Source organism: Oncorhynchus tshawytscha, unplaced genomic scaffold (assembly GCF_018296145.1).
Source record: "Oncorhynchus tshawytscha isolate Ot180627B unplaced genomic scaffold, Otsh_v2.0 Un_contig_4047_pilon_pilon, whole genome shotgun sequence".
NCBI lineage: Eukaryota > Metazoa > Chordata > Actinopteri > Salmoniformes > Salmonidae > Oncorhynchus > Oncorhynchus tshawytscha.
Window position 1 is genome coordinate 210001 of NW_024609572.1, and position 17578 is coordinate 227578.

The 17578-nt window shown below is 41.8% G+C and overlaps 1 protein-coding gene across 5 annotated transcripts in view; it reads right to left on the bottom strand.

Moving 5' to 3' along the window:
* The window catches only part of prom1b (prominin 1 b), a 53736-nt gene extending 44206 nt beyond the window's left edge, over positions 1-9530 (bottom strand). For 3 of the 5 annotated variants that reach the window (XM_042315971.1, XM_042315969.1, XM_042315968.1), the window contains exons 1-3: positions 8920-9525; positions 217-278; positions 23-49 (exon numbers count right to left, since the gene is read on the bottom strand). In XM_042315971.1, coding sequence (XP_042171905.1) covers positions 23-49; positions 217-278; positions 8920-9217 — 387 coding nt within the window. In that variant the 5' untranslated portion in view covers positions 9218-9525. Of the gene's footprint in view, positions 1-22; positions 50-216; positions 279-8919 lie in introns of all 5 variants that reach the window. The other 2 variants (XM_042315972.1, XM_042315970.1) reach the window with 2 other exon arrangements.
* Between the last annotated feature and the right edge of the window lie 8048 nt (positions 9531-17578).

Here is a 17578-nt window from a genome sequence, read left to right on the forward strand (position 1 = left end):
AGTGGCTGTATGGTGACTTTACCTGTAGCATTAAGACAACGTTCTCTGGCTGCAACAGCAGACCACACAGAGTTACACAGTTAGTATGACAGCATGTTAGTGAGTTATACATGATTATATATCTCTCTCTCACACACAGCCTACCTCTCTACAACACAGAGTTAGTATTACAGCAGTGAGTTATACATGATTATCTCTCTCTCACACACAGCCTACCTTGCGATAGTCTTCCAGTTTTATCCCTCCCATGTTCTGTTGGATGACTTTTACAATGAGATCTGAGAACACAACACAACCTCTTCAGCCAATCACATAACACACGCTTGTTAGCCAATCACACAATACAATAGTCATTAGCCAATCATATACAACAGTCGTTAGCTCCTAGACGTTTCCACTTCACAATAGCATCCCTTACAGTTGACCGGGGCAGCTCTAGCAGGGCAGAAATTTGACAAAGTGACCTGTTGGAAAGGTGGCATCCTATGACGGTGCCACATTGAAAGACAATAAGCTCTTCAGTAAGGCCATTCTACTGCCAATGTTCCCTATGGAGATTGCATGGCTCTGTGCTGGGTTTTATGTTGACAGTATGTCTTTATATAGATTGGATGTAGTAATACCTGATCTGTTGCTCAGCAGGTACACACACACACACACACACACACACACACACACACACACACACACACACACACACACACACACACACACACACACACACACACACACACACACAGAAAGACACAGAAACTTTTTTAAATATGAGGGGACAGGTAAAGTGGGTTGGGGCTGTGTTCTAGAACTGTCTGGTCAGTTAAAAGCTGTTCTAGAACTGTCTGCCCTGTTAAAAGCTGGTTTAGAACTGTCTGGTCAGTTAAAAGCTGTTCTAGAACTGTCTGGTCAGTAAAAAGCTGTTCTAGAACTGTCTGGTCAGTAAAAAGCTGTTCTAGAACTGTCTGGTCAGTAAAAAGCTGTTCTAGAACTGTCTGGTCAGTTAAAAGCTGTTCTAGAACTGTCTGGTCAGTTAAAAGCTGGTCTAGAACTGTCTGGTCAGTAAAAAGCTGGTCTAGAACTGTCTGGTCAGTTAAAAGCTGTTCTAGAACTGTCTGGTCAGTTAAAAGCTGTTCTAGAACTGTCTGGTCAGTTAAAAGCTGTTCTAGAACTGTCTGGTCAGTAAAAAGCTGTTCTAGAACTGTCTGGTCAGTTAAAAGCTGTTCTAGAACTGTCTGGTCAGTAAAAAGCTGTTCTAGAACTGTCTGGTCAATAAAAGACCCTCCTGACCACTCTATAACAGCGAACAGCTAGCAGTATTACAATTCACTGCCCTGTTCCACCCTCCTGACCACTCTGTAACAGCTAACAGCTAACAGTATTACAATTCACTGCCCTGTCCCACCCTCCTGACCACTCTGTAACAGCTAACAGCTAGCAGTATTACAATTCACTGCCCTGTTCCACCCTCCTGACCACTCTGTAACGGCTAACAGCATTACAATTCACTGCCCTGTTCCACCCTCCTGACCACTCTATAACAGCTAACAGCTAGCAGTATTACAATTCACTGACCTGTTCCACCCTCCTGACCACTCTGTAACGGCTAACAGCTAACAGCTAGCAGTATTACAATTCACTGCCCTGTTCCACCCTCCTGACCACTCTATAACAGCTAACAGCTAGCAGTATTACAATTCACTGACCTGTTCCACCCTCCTGACCACTCTGTAACGGCTAACAGCTAACAGCTAGCAGTATTACAATTCACTGCCCTGTTCCACCGTCCTGACCACTCTGTAACGGCTAACAGCTAACAGCTAGCAGTATTACAATTCACTGCCCTGTCCCACCCTCCTGACCACTCTGTAACGGCTAACAGCTAACAGCTAACAGTATTACAATTCACTGCCCTGTTCCACCCTCCTGACCACTCTGTAACGGCTAACAGCTAACAGCTAGCAGTATTACAATTCACTGCCCTGTCCCACCCTCCTGACCACTCTGTAACGGCTAACAGCTAACAGAATTACAATTCACTGCCCTGTTCCACCCTCCTGACCACTCTGTAACGGCTAACAGCTAGCAGTATTACAATTCACTGCCCTGTTCCACCCTCCTGACCACTCTGTAACGGCTAACAGCTAGCAGTATTACAATTCACTACCCTGTCCCACCCTCCTGACCACTCTGTAACAGCTAACAGCTAGCAGTATTACAATTCACTGCCCTGTTCCACCCTCCTGACCACTCTGTAACGGCTAACAGCTAACAGTATTACACTGCCCTGTCCCACCCAGAACATTATACTGCCCTGTCCCACCCAGAACATTATACTGCCCTGTCCCACCCAGAACATTATACTGCCCTGTCCCACCCAGAACATTATACTGCCCTGTCCCAGCCAGAACGTTATACTACCCTGTCCCACCCAGAACATTATACTGCCCTGTTCCACCCAGGACATTATACTGCCCTGTCCCACCAAGGGAACATTATACTGCGCTGTTCCCCCGATAACATTATACTGCCCTGTTCCCCCGATAACATTATACTGCCCTGTCCCACCCATAACATTATACTACCCTGTTCCACCCATAACATTATCCTGCCCTGTCCCACCCATAACATTATACTACCCTGTCCCACCCAGAACATTATACTGCCCTGTCCCACCCATAACATTATACTACCCTGTCCCACCCAGAACATTATACTGCCCTGTCCCACCCAGAACATTATACTGCCCTGTCCCACCCAGAACATTATACTGCCCTGTCCCACCCAGGACATTATACTGCCCTGTCCCACCCATAACATTATACTGCCCTGTCCCACCCATAACATTATACTACCCTGTCCCACCCAGAACATTATACTGCCCTGTCCCACCCAGAACATTATACTGCCCTGTCCCACCCAGAACATTATACTGCCCTGTCCCACCCAGAACATTATACTGCCCTGTCCCACCCAGAACATTATACTGCCCTGTCCCACCCAGGACATTATACTGCCCTGTCCCACCCAGGACATTATACTGCCCTGTCCCACCCAGGACATTATACTGCCCTGTCCCACCCAGAACATTATACTGCCTTGTCCCATCCAGGACATTATACTGCCCTGTCCCACCCAGGACATTATACTGCCCTGTCCCACCCAGACCTACAGGTTTACAAGCCTCTCTACTGTTATGTAAGGGTCAGTATGTAGGGAGACAGTGACTAGGTTTGTTCGTCAGCCAGTGAAGAGTCTTAGGGAGTATAAATATGGCCATGTCCACAGGGATTACACTGGGGCCTTATACAACCTGACAGAGAGACACACACACACACACACACACACACACACACACACACACACACACACACACACACACACACACACACACACACACACACACACACACACACACACACACCACCCTGATATAGGTTGTAACACTAACAGCAGCATCAACAGGTCCAGTACAATAGAGGCCACAGAGATGGGGGGAGGAGAGAGGGAGATCTTGTTGACATGGACTCTACCTGTGTGTGTGTGTGTGCCATATGGCTGGTGGATTAAGGTGTTAGTCCTGGGGACCAGGTGACAGCAGGGAGAGAGCCAGCCGCAGTAAAGGCTTAACTGATAATTGATTAGGCCTCTAATCTAATAACTCTGACCCTGCTACTTAGAAACACCAATTCTACTGCACCGTTCCAACGTGACCCGGCACACACACACACACACACACACACACACACACACACACACACACACACACACACACACACACACACACACACACACACACACACACACACACACACACACACACACACACACACACACACACACACACACACACACACACACACACACACACACACACACACACCACACACACACACACCACACGCACACCACACGCACACACACACACACATTCCGTCAGTAGTCAAAATATGGACTTCCTACCTGTGGTCTGGTATACCAGTGCTGTGTTGATGTTATCATAAACATGACATTACCGAGGCAACATTATGACCTACTGCTGTTGTTACCGAGACAACATTATGACCTACAGCTGTTGTTACCGAGGCAACATTATGACCTACTGCTGTTGTTACCTAGGCAACATTATGACCTACTGCTGTTGTTGCCGAGGCAACATTATGACCTTCTGCTGTTGTTACCGAGGTAACATTGTGACCTACTGCTAGTTAACTTCTCTACCTGGTGAACCAGTGATTGATTCATTGATTAATGTCTCTGATTGGTCGGGCAGTTAGAAACATTGATTGAAAAACGGATTAATGTCTCTAATTGGTCAAGCCGTTGACCTGTACCAGGTGTGGGTCAGAATCAGTACCTGGTTAGAGAGGGAGAACGACAGTCAGCATACATGCTCACCTGCTAAACCTGACAGTAGACCTACATACTAAACTGATAAACCTGACAGTAGACCTACATACTAAACCTGACAGTAGACCTACATACTAAACCTGACAGTAGACCTACATACTAAACTGATAAACCTGACAGTAGACCTACATACTAAACCTGACAGTAGACCTACATACTAAACCTGACAGTAGACCTACATGTTAAACCTGACAGTAGACCTACATACTAAACCTGACAGTAGACCTACATACTAAACCTGACAGTAGACCTACATACTAAACCTGACAGTAGACCTACATACTAAACCTGACAGTAGACCTACATACTAAACTTGACAGTAGACCTACATACTAAACTGATAAACCTGACAGTAGACCTACATACTAAACCTGACAGTAGACCTACATACTAAACTGATAAACCTGACAGTAGACCTACATACTAAACCTGACAGTAGACCTACATACTAAACCTGACAGTAGACCTACATACTAAACCTGACAGTAGACCTACATACTAAACTGATAAATCTGACAGTAGACCTACATACTAAACTGATAAACCTGACAGTAGACCTACATGTTAAACCTAACAGTAGACCTACATATTAAACCTGACAGTAGACCTACATACTAAACCTGACAGTAGACCTACATACTAAACCTGACAGTAGACCTACATACTAAACTGATAAACCTGACAGTAGACCTACATACTAAACCTGACAGTAGACCTACATACTAAACCTGACAGTAGACCTACATACTAAACTGATAAACCTGACAGTAGACCTACATACTAAACTGATAAATCTGACAGTAGACCTACATACTAAACTGATAAACCTGACAGTAGACCTACATACTAAACCTGACAGTAGACCTACATACTAAACTGATAAACCTGACAGTAGACCTACATACTAAACCTGACAGTAGACCTACATACTAAACCTGACAGTAGACCTACATGTTAAACTGATAAACCTGACAGTAGACCTACATACTAAACCTGACAGTAGACCTACATACTAAACCTGACAGTAGACCTACATACTAAACTGATAAACCTGACAGTAGACCTACATGTTAAACTGATAAACCTGAACAACCCTCCATGACCCATCCATCAGACTTCTGAACTTAACTAACACATCTGTCTTGACTAATTAACACATCCATCTGTCTTGACTAATTAACACATCCATCTGTCTTGACTAATTAACACATCCATCTGTCTTGACTAATTAACACATCCATGTGTCTTGACTAACTAACATATCCATCTGTCTTGATTAATTAACACATCCATCTGTCTTGATTAATTAACACATCCATCTGTCTTGACTAATTAACACATCCATCTGTCTTGATTAATTAATACATCCATCTGTCTTGATTAATTAATACATCCATGTGTCTTGATGAATTAACACATCCATCTGTCTTGACTAATTAACACATCCATCTGTCTTGATTAATTAACACATCCATCTGTCTTGATTAATTAACACATCCATCTGTCTTGATTAATTAACACATCCATCTGTCTTGACTAATTAACACATCCATCTGTCTTGACTAATTAACACATCCATCTGTCTTGATTAATGAATACATCCATGTGTCTTGACTAATTAACACATCCATCTGTATTGATTAATTAACATATCCATCTGTCTTGATTAATTAACACATCCATCTGTATTGACTAATTAACACATTCATCTGTCTTGACTAATTAACACATCCATCTGTCTTGATTAATTAACACATCCATCTGTGTTGACTAATTAACACATCCATCTGTCTTGACTAATTAACACATCCATCTGTCTTGACTAATTAACACATCCATCTGTCTTGATTAATTAACACATCCATCTGTCTTGACTAATTAACACATCCATCTGTCTTGATTAATTAACACATCCATCTGTCTTGACTAATTAACACATCCATCTGTCTTGATTAATTAACACATCCATCTGTCTTGACTAATTAACACATCCATCTGTCTTGATTAATTAACACATCCATCTGTGTTGACTAATTAACACATCCATCTGTCTTGATTAATTAACACATCCATCTGTCTTGACTAATTAACATATCCATCTGTCTTGATTAATTAACACATCCATCTGTGTTGACTAATTAATACATCCATCTGTCTTGATTAATTAACACATCCATCTGTCTTGATTAATTAACACATCCATCTGTGTTGACTAATTAACACATCCATCTGTCTTGATTAATTAACACATCCATCTGTCTTGACTAATTAACATATCCATCTGTCTTGATTAATTAACACATCCATCTGTCTTGACTAATTAACACATCCATCTGTCTTGATTAATTAACACATCCATCTGTGTTGACTAATTAACACATCCATCTGTGTTGACTAATTAATACATCCATCTGTCTTGACTAACTCAGATCTATCTTTCTTGATTAATAAAGGAGCATAATATTTATATTGTTGTAATATGTTTGCATTGTTATTTCAGAAAATGACAAGGCAATAAATATATAAATATACTGCTAGTTAATTAAGAAAGTTAGATGTTAGTTAATCAAGAAATATACTGATAATTAAGTAACCTTATCTTTCATAATTACCTAACAACATATTTCAGAATTAACTACCTGTATATTATCTTAATTAATTATCTACCTGTATATTATCTTAATTAACTAACTGTATATTATCTTAATTAACTACCTGTATATTATCTTAATTAACTACCTGTATATTATCTCAATTAACTACCTGTATATTATGTTAATTAACTAACTGTATATTATCTTAATTAACTAAATGTATATTATCTTAATTAACTACCGGTATATTATCTTAATTAACTACCTGTATATTATCTTAATTAACTACCTGTATATTATCTCAATTAACTACCTGTATATTATGTTAATTAACTAACTGTATGTCACGCCCTGGTCTTAGTATTTTGTGTTTTCTATATTTATTTGGTCAGGCCAGGGTGTGACATGGGTTTATTTTGTGTTGTGTTTATGTATGGGGGTTTTTCGTAGGTTTTGGGATTGTGGCTAGTAGGGGTGTCTAGCATAGTCTATGGCTGCCTGAGGCGGTTCTCAATCAGAGTCAGGTGATTCTCGTTGTCTCTGATTGGGAACCATATTTAGGTAGCCTGGGTTTCACTGTGTGTTTGTGGGTGATTGTTCCTGTCTCAGTGTGTTTGTATTCACTAGACAGGCTGTATAGGTTTTCACATTTTCCGTTTGTTGTTTTGTATTGTTCGTTTTCATCGTTATTAAAGATGTCTCGATTTAACCACGCTGCATTTTGGTCCGACTCTTTCGACGGAAGAAAGCCGTAACACTGTATATTATCTTAATTAACTACCTGTATATTATCTCAATTAACTACCTGTATATTATCTTAATTAACTACCTGTATATTATCTTAATTAACTACCTGTATATTATCTTAATTAACTACCTGTATATTATCTCAATTAACTACCTGTATATTATCTTAATTAACTACCTGTATATTATCTTAATTAACTAACCTGTATATTATTAACTGTTAATTAACTACCTGTATATTATCTTAATTAACTACCTGTATATTATCTTAATTAACTACCTGTATATTATCTTAATTAACTACCTGTATATTATCTTAATTAACTACCTGTATATTATCTTAATTAACTACCTGTATATTATCTTAATTAACTACCTGTATATTATCTTAATTAACTACCTGTATATTATCTTAATTAACTACCTGTATATGATCTTAATTAACTACCTGTATATTATCTTAATTAACTACCTGTATATTATCTTAATTAACTAACTGTATATTTCTTAATTAACTAACAGTATATTTCATAATTAACTAACTGTATATTATCTTAATTAACTAACAGTATATTTCATAATTAACTAACTGTATATTATCTTAATTAACTAACAGTATATTTCATAATTAACTAACTGTATATTATTTTAATTAACTAACAGTATATTTCATAATTAACTACCTGTATATTTCTTAATTAACTAACAGTATATTTCATAATTAGATTTACATTACTCATCTCATATGTATATACTGTACTCGATACCATCTACTGCATCTTGCCTATGCCGTTCTGTACCATCACTCATTCATATATTTATGTACATATTCTTTATCCCTTTACACTTGTGTGTATAAGGTAGTAGTTTTGGAATTGTTCGGTTAGATTACTCGTTGGTTATTACTGCATTGTCGGAACTAGAAGCACAAGAATTTCGCTACACTCGCATTAACATCTGCTAACCATGTGTATGTGACAAATAAATGTGATTTGATTTGATTTGTTGTTAAATGTATTTATTGTGTAGCCTACGCTATTCTCCTTTTATCTGCCATGTAGACGTATTCTGAAATAAAACTACTCAACCTGCAGGGCCTTATAGGAGCAGCCATGGCCAAGACGCGCGCACACACACACACACAAACACACACACACTGAGCCGTGCTCCTCACCTTTCGGGAAGGGGTTCGGTTGGACCACGTAAAGGAACGCGTGCACCATGTGGAACAGAGCACCGATGGCACCGGGCTCGTAGTAGGCGTGCGTGTCGTACACACCGGAGGGCACGAACCCAAAGTCTAGGGGTTCTACCGGCGGCGGGGACCGCTGCTGCCGCGTGCTCACGGACGCGGAGTCTGCCTGCAGTTTGCTCGTCGGGTCTTCACGTTCCGGGGAGTCCCGGGGTTGATGACGTCGCTCCCCGGTGCTGCCCCAACACAGCAGCAACACGAGCCCCGCTCTCCACAGCATGGCTTGAGACTAGTCCTTGCAAAACGCACTCCAAATAAAACGGTAAAAGAACACGGAATGAGAGAGAGAGAAAAGAGGTGGTGACCTGTCTCCACCGTCTGAAAGAAAGAAAAAAACTGCAACGACAGAAGTCCAAATTTCGGATAGTCCCGTAAAGTACTGTTACGTCTTGTTGTCCCGGTTAAACATGTCTCCAGTGACACTTGTTGTCTCTAGAGGTGGAATGAACCGTACTAATGCTCATCCGACGGCGCGCGGGCACGTGATGAGTTCGGGTGCGCAGGCCGGTTGATCTCAGTGTGAGCTGCGGTCTCGTGTGTTTGTCACTTACCGTTCTGTTCTAGTCAGACACCGGACAGCTGTGGCCGCCAGCGTTCCGTCTTTTTGTCATGAGCTAACCAAAACACGAATATTACAAACAGAGACAGAGAGACAGAGAGAGAGAGGTAGAGAGGGAGAGAAAAGGGCAACCAGTGAAGAACACACACCATTGTGAATACAACCCATATTTATGCTTATTTATTTTGTCTTGTGTCCTTTAACCATTTGTACATTGTTAAAACACTGTATATATATAATATGACATTTGTAATGTCTTTATTGTTTTGAAACTTCTGTATGTGTAATGTTTACTGTTAATTTTTATTGTTTATTTCACTTTATATATTCACTTTATATATTATCTACCTTACTTGCTTTGGCAATGTTAACACATGTTTCCCATGCCAATAAAGCCCTTGAATTGAATTGAAATTGAATTGAGAGACAGAGAGAGAGAGAGAGAGAGCGCAGTATGTGTGGAAGTAATAGACTAAATAGGATAATTAACTGCGAAGGTGTGTGTGTGTGTGTGTGTGTGTGTGTGTGTGTGTGTGAGAGAGAGAGAGAGTGTGTGTGTGTGAGAGAGAGAGACAGCGAGAGACAGAGAGAGAGAGAGGTTTTACTGCATTACATGGGCTTGCTATCTTTCTGATTTGGTCCTGCCGTGCGTCACCTGAGTGGGTTGAGTCACTGACGTGATCTTCCTGTCTGGGTTGGCGCCCCCCCTTGGGTTGTGCCGTGGCGGAGATCTTTGTGGGCTATTCTCGGCCTTGTCTCAGGATGGTAAGTTGGTGGTTGAAGATATCCCCCTAGTGGTGTGGGGGCTGTGCTTTGGCAAAGTGGGTGGGGTTATATCCTACCTGTTTGGCCCTGTCTGGGGGTATCATTGGATGTGGCCACAATGTCTCCTGACCCCTCCTGTCTCAGCCTCCAGTATTTATGCTGCAGTAGTTTATGTGTCGGGGGGCTAGGGTCAGTTTGTAATATCTGGAGTATTTCTCCTGTCTTATCTGGTGTCCTGCGTGAATTTAAGTATGCTCTCTCTAATTCTCTCTCCCTCTTTCTTTCTTTCTCTCTTTCTCTCTTTCTCTCTCTTAGAGGACCTGAGCCCTAGGACCATGCTTCAGGACTGCCTGGCATGATGACTCCTTGCTGTCCCCAGTCCACCTGGCCGTTCTGCTACTCCAGTTTCAACTGTTCTGCCTGCGGCTATGGAACCCTGACCTGTTCACTGTGATTACTATTATTTGACCCTGCTGGTCATCTATGAACATTTGAACATCTTGGCCATGTTCTGTTATAATCTCCACCCGGCACAGCCAGAAGAGGACTGGCCACCCCTCATAGCCTGGTTCTCTCTAGGTTTCTTCCTAGGTTCTGGCCTTTCTAGTGAGTTTTTCCTAGCCACCGTGCTTCTACACCTGCATTGCTTGCTGTTTGGGGTTTTAGGCTGGGTTTCTGTACAGCACTTTGAGATATCATCTGATGTAAGAAGGGCTATATAAATACATTTGATTTGATTTGATTTGAGAGAGAGAGTGTGTGTGAGAGAGACAGAGAGATAGACAGAGAGAGAGATAGAGAGAGAGACAGAGATTGAAAGAGAGAGAGAGAGAGCCAGAGAGAGTGTTAAGAGCAATGGAGGTTGGTGCCATTTAAGAGGAGGGAGGACCATTTTTTTTTCTCATTAGCCTTAATTCTATTACAGCATGTTGGATGACTCTCATTCATATTCTATTACAGCATGTTGGATGACTGTCATTCATATTCTATTACAGTATGTTGGATGACTCTCATTCATATTCTATTACAGTATATTGGATGACTCTCATTCATATTCTATTACAGTATATTGGATGACTCTCATTCATATTCTATTACAGCATGTTGGATGACTGTCATTCATATTCTATTACAGCATATTGGATGACTGTCATTCATATTCTATTACAGCATATTGGATGACTCTCATTCATATTCTATTACAGTATGTTGGATGACTCTCATTCATATTCTATTACAGTATGTTGGATGACTCTCATTCATATTCTATTACAGCATATTGGATGACTCTCATTCATATTCTATTACAGTATGTTGGATGACTCTCATTCATATTCTATTACAGCATATTGGATGACTCTCATTCATATTCTATTACAGTATGTTGGATGACTCTCATTCATATTCTATTACAGTATGTTGGATGACTCTCATTCAATGTAACATCAATAGGTTTAGGTTACTGTCATTCATATTCACCCAGTTCAATGTAACAGTGATGGGTTTAGGTTACTGTCATTCATATTCACCCAGTTCAATGTAACATCAATAGGTTTAGGTTACTGTCATTCCTATTCACCCAGTTCAACGTAACATCAATAGGTTTAGGTTACTGTCATTCATATTCACCCAGTTCAATGTAACATCAATAGGTTTAGGTTACTGTCATTCATATTCACCCAGTTCAATGTAACATCAATAGGTTTAGGTTACTGTCATTCCTATTCCATTCACCCAGTTCAATGTAACATCAATAGGTTTAGGTTACTGTCATTCCTATTCACCCAGTTCAATGTAACATCAATAGGTTTAGGTTACTGTCATTCACCCAGTTCAATGTAACATCAATAGGTTTAGGTTACTGTCATTCCTATTCCATTCACCCAGTTCAATGTAACATCAATAGGTTTAGGTTACTGTCATTCCTATTCACCCAGTTCAATGTAACATCAATAGGTTTAGGTTACTGTCATTCATATTCACCCAGTTCAATGTAACATCAATAGGTTTAGGTTACTGTCATTCATATTCACCCAGTTCAATGTAACATCAATAGGTTTAGGTTTTATTCACCCAGTTCAATGTAACATCAATAGGTTTAGGTTACTGTCATTCATATTCACCCAGTTCAACGTAACATCAATAGGTTTAGGTTACTGTCATTCATATTCACCCAGTTCAACGTAACATCAATAGGTTTAGGTTACTGTCATTCCTATTCCATTCACCCAGTTCAATGTAACATCAATAGGTTTAGGTTACTGTCATTCCTATTCCATTCACCCAGTTCAATGTAACATCAATAGGTTTAGGTTACTGTCATTCATATTCACCCAGTTCAATGTAACATCAATAGGTTTAGGTTACTGTCATTCCTATTCCATTCACCCAGTTCAATGTAACATCAACAGGTTTAGGTTACTGTCATTCCTATTCCATTCACCCAGTTCAACGTAACATCAATAGGTTTAGGTTACTGTCATTCCTATTCCATTCACCCAGTTCAACGTAACATCAATAGGTTTAGGTTACTGTCATTCCTATTCCATTCACCCAGTTCAATGTAACATCAACAGGTTTAGGTTACTGTAATTCCTATTCCATTCACCCAGTTCAATGTAACATCAATAGGTTTAGGTTACTGTCATTCATATTCACCCAGTTCAATGTAACATCAATAGGTTTAGGTTACTACATGATACTCAGATGTTCCCTGTACCCATCATGAGGCTGCTACAACCTGGACTATGAATGAAAGTTTACAACGTAGGTGCACACAGATCGAGAGAACAGTCTTACCTGCATCTGGCTGACCTAGGGTGTAGTCATTAGTCCAACAGTATCACCTCTTACCTGCATCTGGCTGATCTAGGGTGTAGTCATTAGTCCAACAGTATCACCTCTTACCTGCATCTGGCTGACCTAGGGTGTAGTCATTAGTCCAACAGTATCACCTCTTACCTGCATCTGGCTGATCTAGGGTGTAGTCATTAGTCCAACAGTATCACCTCTTACCTGAATCTGGCTGACCTAGGGTGTTGTCATTAGTCCAACAGTATCACCTCTTACCTGCATCTAGCTGACCTAGGGTGTAGTCATTAGTCCAACAGTATCACCTCTTACCTGCATCTGGCTGACCTAGGGTGTAGTCATTAGTCCAACAGTATCACCTCTTACCTGCATCTGGCTGACCTAGGGTGTAGTCATTAGTCCAACAGTATCACCTCTTACCTGCATCTGGCTGACCTAGGGTGTAGTCATTAGTCCAACAGTATCACCTCTTACCTGCATCTAGCTGACCTAGGGTGTAGTCATTAGTCCAACAGTATCACCTCTTACCTGCATCTGGCTGACCTAGGGTGTAGTCATTAGTCCAACAGTATCACCTCTTACCTGCATCTGGCTGACCTAGGGTGTAGTCATTAGTCCAACAGTATCACCTCTTACCTGCATCTAGCTGATCTAGGGTGTAGTCATTAGTCCAACAGTATCACCTCTTACCTGCATCTAGCTGACCTAGGGTGTAGTCATTAGTCCAACAGTATCACCTCTTACCTGCATCTAGCTGACCTAGGGTGTAGTCATTAGTCCAACAGTATCACCTCTTACCTGCATCTAGCTGATCTAGGGCGTAGTCATTAGTCTAGTCTTACCTGCATCTAGCTGATCTAGGGTGTAGTCATTAGTCCAACAGTCTTACCTGCATCTAGCTGACCTAGGGTGTAGTCATTAGTCCAACAGTATCACCTCTTACCTGCATCTAGCTGACCTAGGGTGTAGTCATTAGTCCAACAGTATCACCTCTTACCTGCATCTAGCTGATCTAGGGTGTAGTCATTAGTCCAACAGTATCACCTCTTACCTGCATCTAGCTGACCTAGGGTGTAGTCATTAGTCCAACAGTATCACCTCTTACCTGCATCTAGCTGATCTAGGGTGTAGTCATTAGTCCAACAGTATCACCTCTTACCTGCATCTAGCTGATCTAGGGTGTAGTCATTAGTCCAACAGTATCACCTCTTACCTGCATCTAGCTGATCTAGGGTGTAGTCATTAGTCCAACAGTATCACCTCTTACCTGCATCTAGCTGATCTAGGGTGTAGTCATTAGTCCAACAGTATCACCTCTTACCTGCATCTAGCTGATCTAGGGTGTAGTCATTAGTCCAACAGTATCACCTCTTACCTGCATCTAGCTGATCTAGGGTGTAGTCATTAGTCCAACAGTATCACCTCTTACCTGCATCTAGCTGATCTAGGGTGTAGTCATTAGTCCAACAGTATCACCTCTTACCTGCATCTAGCTGATCTAGGGTGTAGTCATTAGTCCAACAGTATCACCTCTTACCTGCATCTAGCTGATCTAGGGTGTAGTCATTAGTCCAACAGTATCACCTCTTACCTGCATCTAGCTGATCTAGGGTGTAGTCATTAGTCCAACAGTATCACCTCTTACCTGCATCTAGCTGATCTAGGGTGTAGTCATTAGTCCAACAGTATCACCTCTTGCCTGCATCTAGCTGATCTAGGGCGTAGTCATTAGTCTAGTCTTACCTGCATCTAGCTGATCTAGGGTGTAGTCATTAGTCCAACAGTGTCACCTCTTGCCTGCATCTAGCTGATCTAGGGTGTTGTCATTAGTCCAACAGTATCACCTCTTACCTGCATCTAGCTGATCTAGGATGTAGTCATTAGTCCAACAGTATCACCTCTTACCTGCATCTAGCTGATCTAGGGTGTAGTCATTAGTCCAACAGTGTCACCTCTTGCCTGCATCTAGCTGATCTAGGGTGTTGTCATTAGTCCAACAGTATCACCTCTTACCTGCATCTAGCTGATCTAGGGTGTAGTCATTAGTCCAACAGTATCACCTCTTACCTGCATCTAGCTGATCTAGGGTGTAGTCATTAGTCCAACAGTATCACCTCTTACCTGCATCTAGCTGATCTAGGGTGTAGTCATTAGTCCAACAGTATCACCTCTTGCCTGCATCTAGCTGATCTAGGGTGTAGTCATTAGTCCAACAGTATCACCTCTTACCTGCATCTAGCTGATCTAGGGTGTAGTCATTAGTCCAACAGTATCACCTCTTACCTGCATCTAGCTGATCTAGGATGTAGTCATTAGTCCAACAGTATCACCTCTTACCTGCATCTAGCTGATCTAGGGTGTAGTCATTAGTCCAACAGTATCACCTCTTACCTGCATCTAGCTGATCTAGGATGTAGTCATTAGTCCAACAGTATCACCTCTTACCTGCATCTAGCTGATCTAGGGTGTAGTCATTAGTCCAACAGTATCACCTCTTACCTGCATCTGGCTGATCTAGGATGTAGTCATTAGTCCAACAGTATCACCTCTTGCCTGCATCTAGCTGATCTAGGGTGTAGTCATTAGTCCAACAGTTGCAAACGAGAGTTTCTATTGGACACATTCAGGTATGTTTATCCCCGTTTTGTTTGTTTCCATTTAATAAGAAACAGAAGCAAATGAATACACCCCCTGATTAGGTGTAAACACGGTTCACTTTCATAACTCTCTCCTCGTCACCTTTCCCCTTCGCTTGTGGACTTCGATACACAACACATCAGCTGTATGTGACCAGAGGACATCTCTCCAAAAAGTACCATCTTTGTCCCCATGTGCAGTTGCAAACCGTAGTCTGGCTTTTTTATGGCTGTTTTGGAGCAGTGGCTTCTTCCTTGCGGAGCGGCCTTTCAGGTTATGTCGATATAGGACTCGTTTTACTGTGGATATAGATACTTTTGTACCTGTTTCCTCCAGCCTCTTCACAAGGTCCTTTGCTGTTGTTCTGGGATTGATTTGCACTTTTCGCACCAAAGTATGTTCATCTCTAGAAGACAGAACGCTTCTCCTTCCTGAGGGTATGACGGCTGCATAGTCCCATGGTGTTTATACTTGCGTACTATTGTTTGTACAGATGAACGTGGTACCTTCAGGCGTTTGGAAATTGCTTCCAAGGATGAACCAGATTTGTGGAGGTCTACAATTTTTTTTCTGAGGTCTTGGCTGATTTCTTTTGATTTTCCCATGATGTCAAGCAAAGAGGCACTGAGTTTGGAGGTAGGCCTTGAAATACATCCACAGGTACACCTCCAAGTGACTCAAATGATGTCAATTAGCCTATCAGAAGCTTCTAAAGCGTAGACATCTACAAAGTAGATGTCCTAACCGACTTACCAAAACTATAGTTTGTTAACAAGAAATTTGTGGAGTGGTTGATGACTCCAACCTAAGTGTATGTAAACTTCCGACTTCAACTGTACATATGAGATGAGTAAAGCAATGTGTAAACATTATTAAAGTGACAAGTGTTTCATTGTTAAAGCGACCAGTGATTCCATGTCTATGTGTACAGGGCAGCAGCCTCTAAGGTGCAGGGTTGAGTAACCGGTGGAAGCCAGCTAGTGATGGCTATTTAACAGTCTGATGGCCTTGAGATAGAAGCTGTTTTTCAGTCTCTCGGTCCCTGCTTTGATGCAACTGTACTGACCTCACCTTCTGGTGAGGGGTGAACAGGCCGTGGCACGGGTGGTTGATGTCCTTGATGATCTGTTTGGCCTTCCTGTGACATCGGGTGGTGTAGGTGTCCTGGAGGGTGGGCAGTGTGACCCCGGTGATGTGTTGGGCAGACCGCACCACCCTCTGGAGAGCCTTGTGGTTGTGGGCGGTGCAGTTGCCGTACCAGGCGGTGATGCAGCCCGACAGGATGCTCTCAATTGTGCATCTGTAAAAGTTTGTGAGGGTCTTAAGGGCCAAGTCGAATTTCTTCAACCATAATGATTAGGGAAATGAGCCTTCTTCACCATACTGTCTGTGTGGGTGAACCATTTCAGATTGTCGGGGATCGCTGTCTGTGTGGGTGGACCCTTTCAGATGGTCGGTGATCGCTGTCTGTGTGGGTGAACCCTTTCAGATGGTCAGTGATCGCTGTCTGTGTGGGTGAACCCTTTCAGATTGTCGGTGATCGCTGTCTGTGTGGGTGAACCATTTCAGATTGTCGGTGATCGCTGTCTTTTTGGGTGAACCCTTTCAGATGGTCGGTGATCGCTGTCTGTGTGGGTGAACCATTTCAGATGGTCGTGATCGCTGTCTGTGTGGGTGAACCATTTCAGATGGTCGGTGATCGCTGTCTGTGTGGGAGAACCATTTCAAATTGTCGGGGATCGCTGTCTGTGTGGGTGAACCCTTTCTGAGGCTGAGGTACTAGTTACTCCATACCAACACTAGATGAGG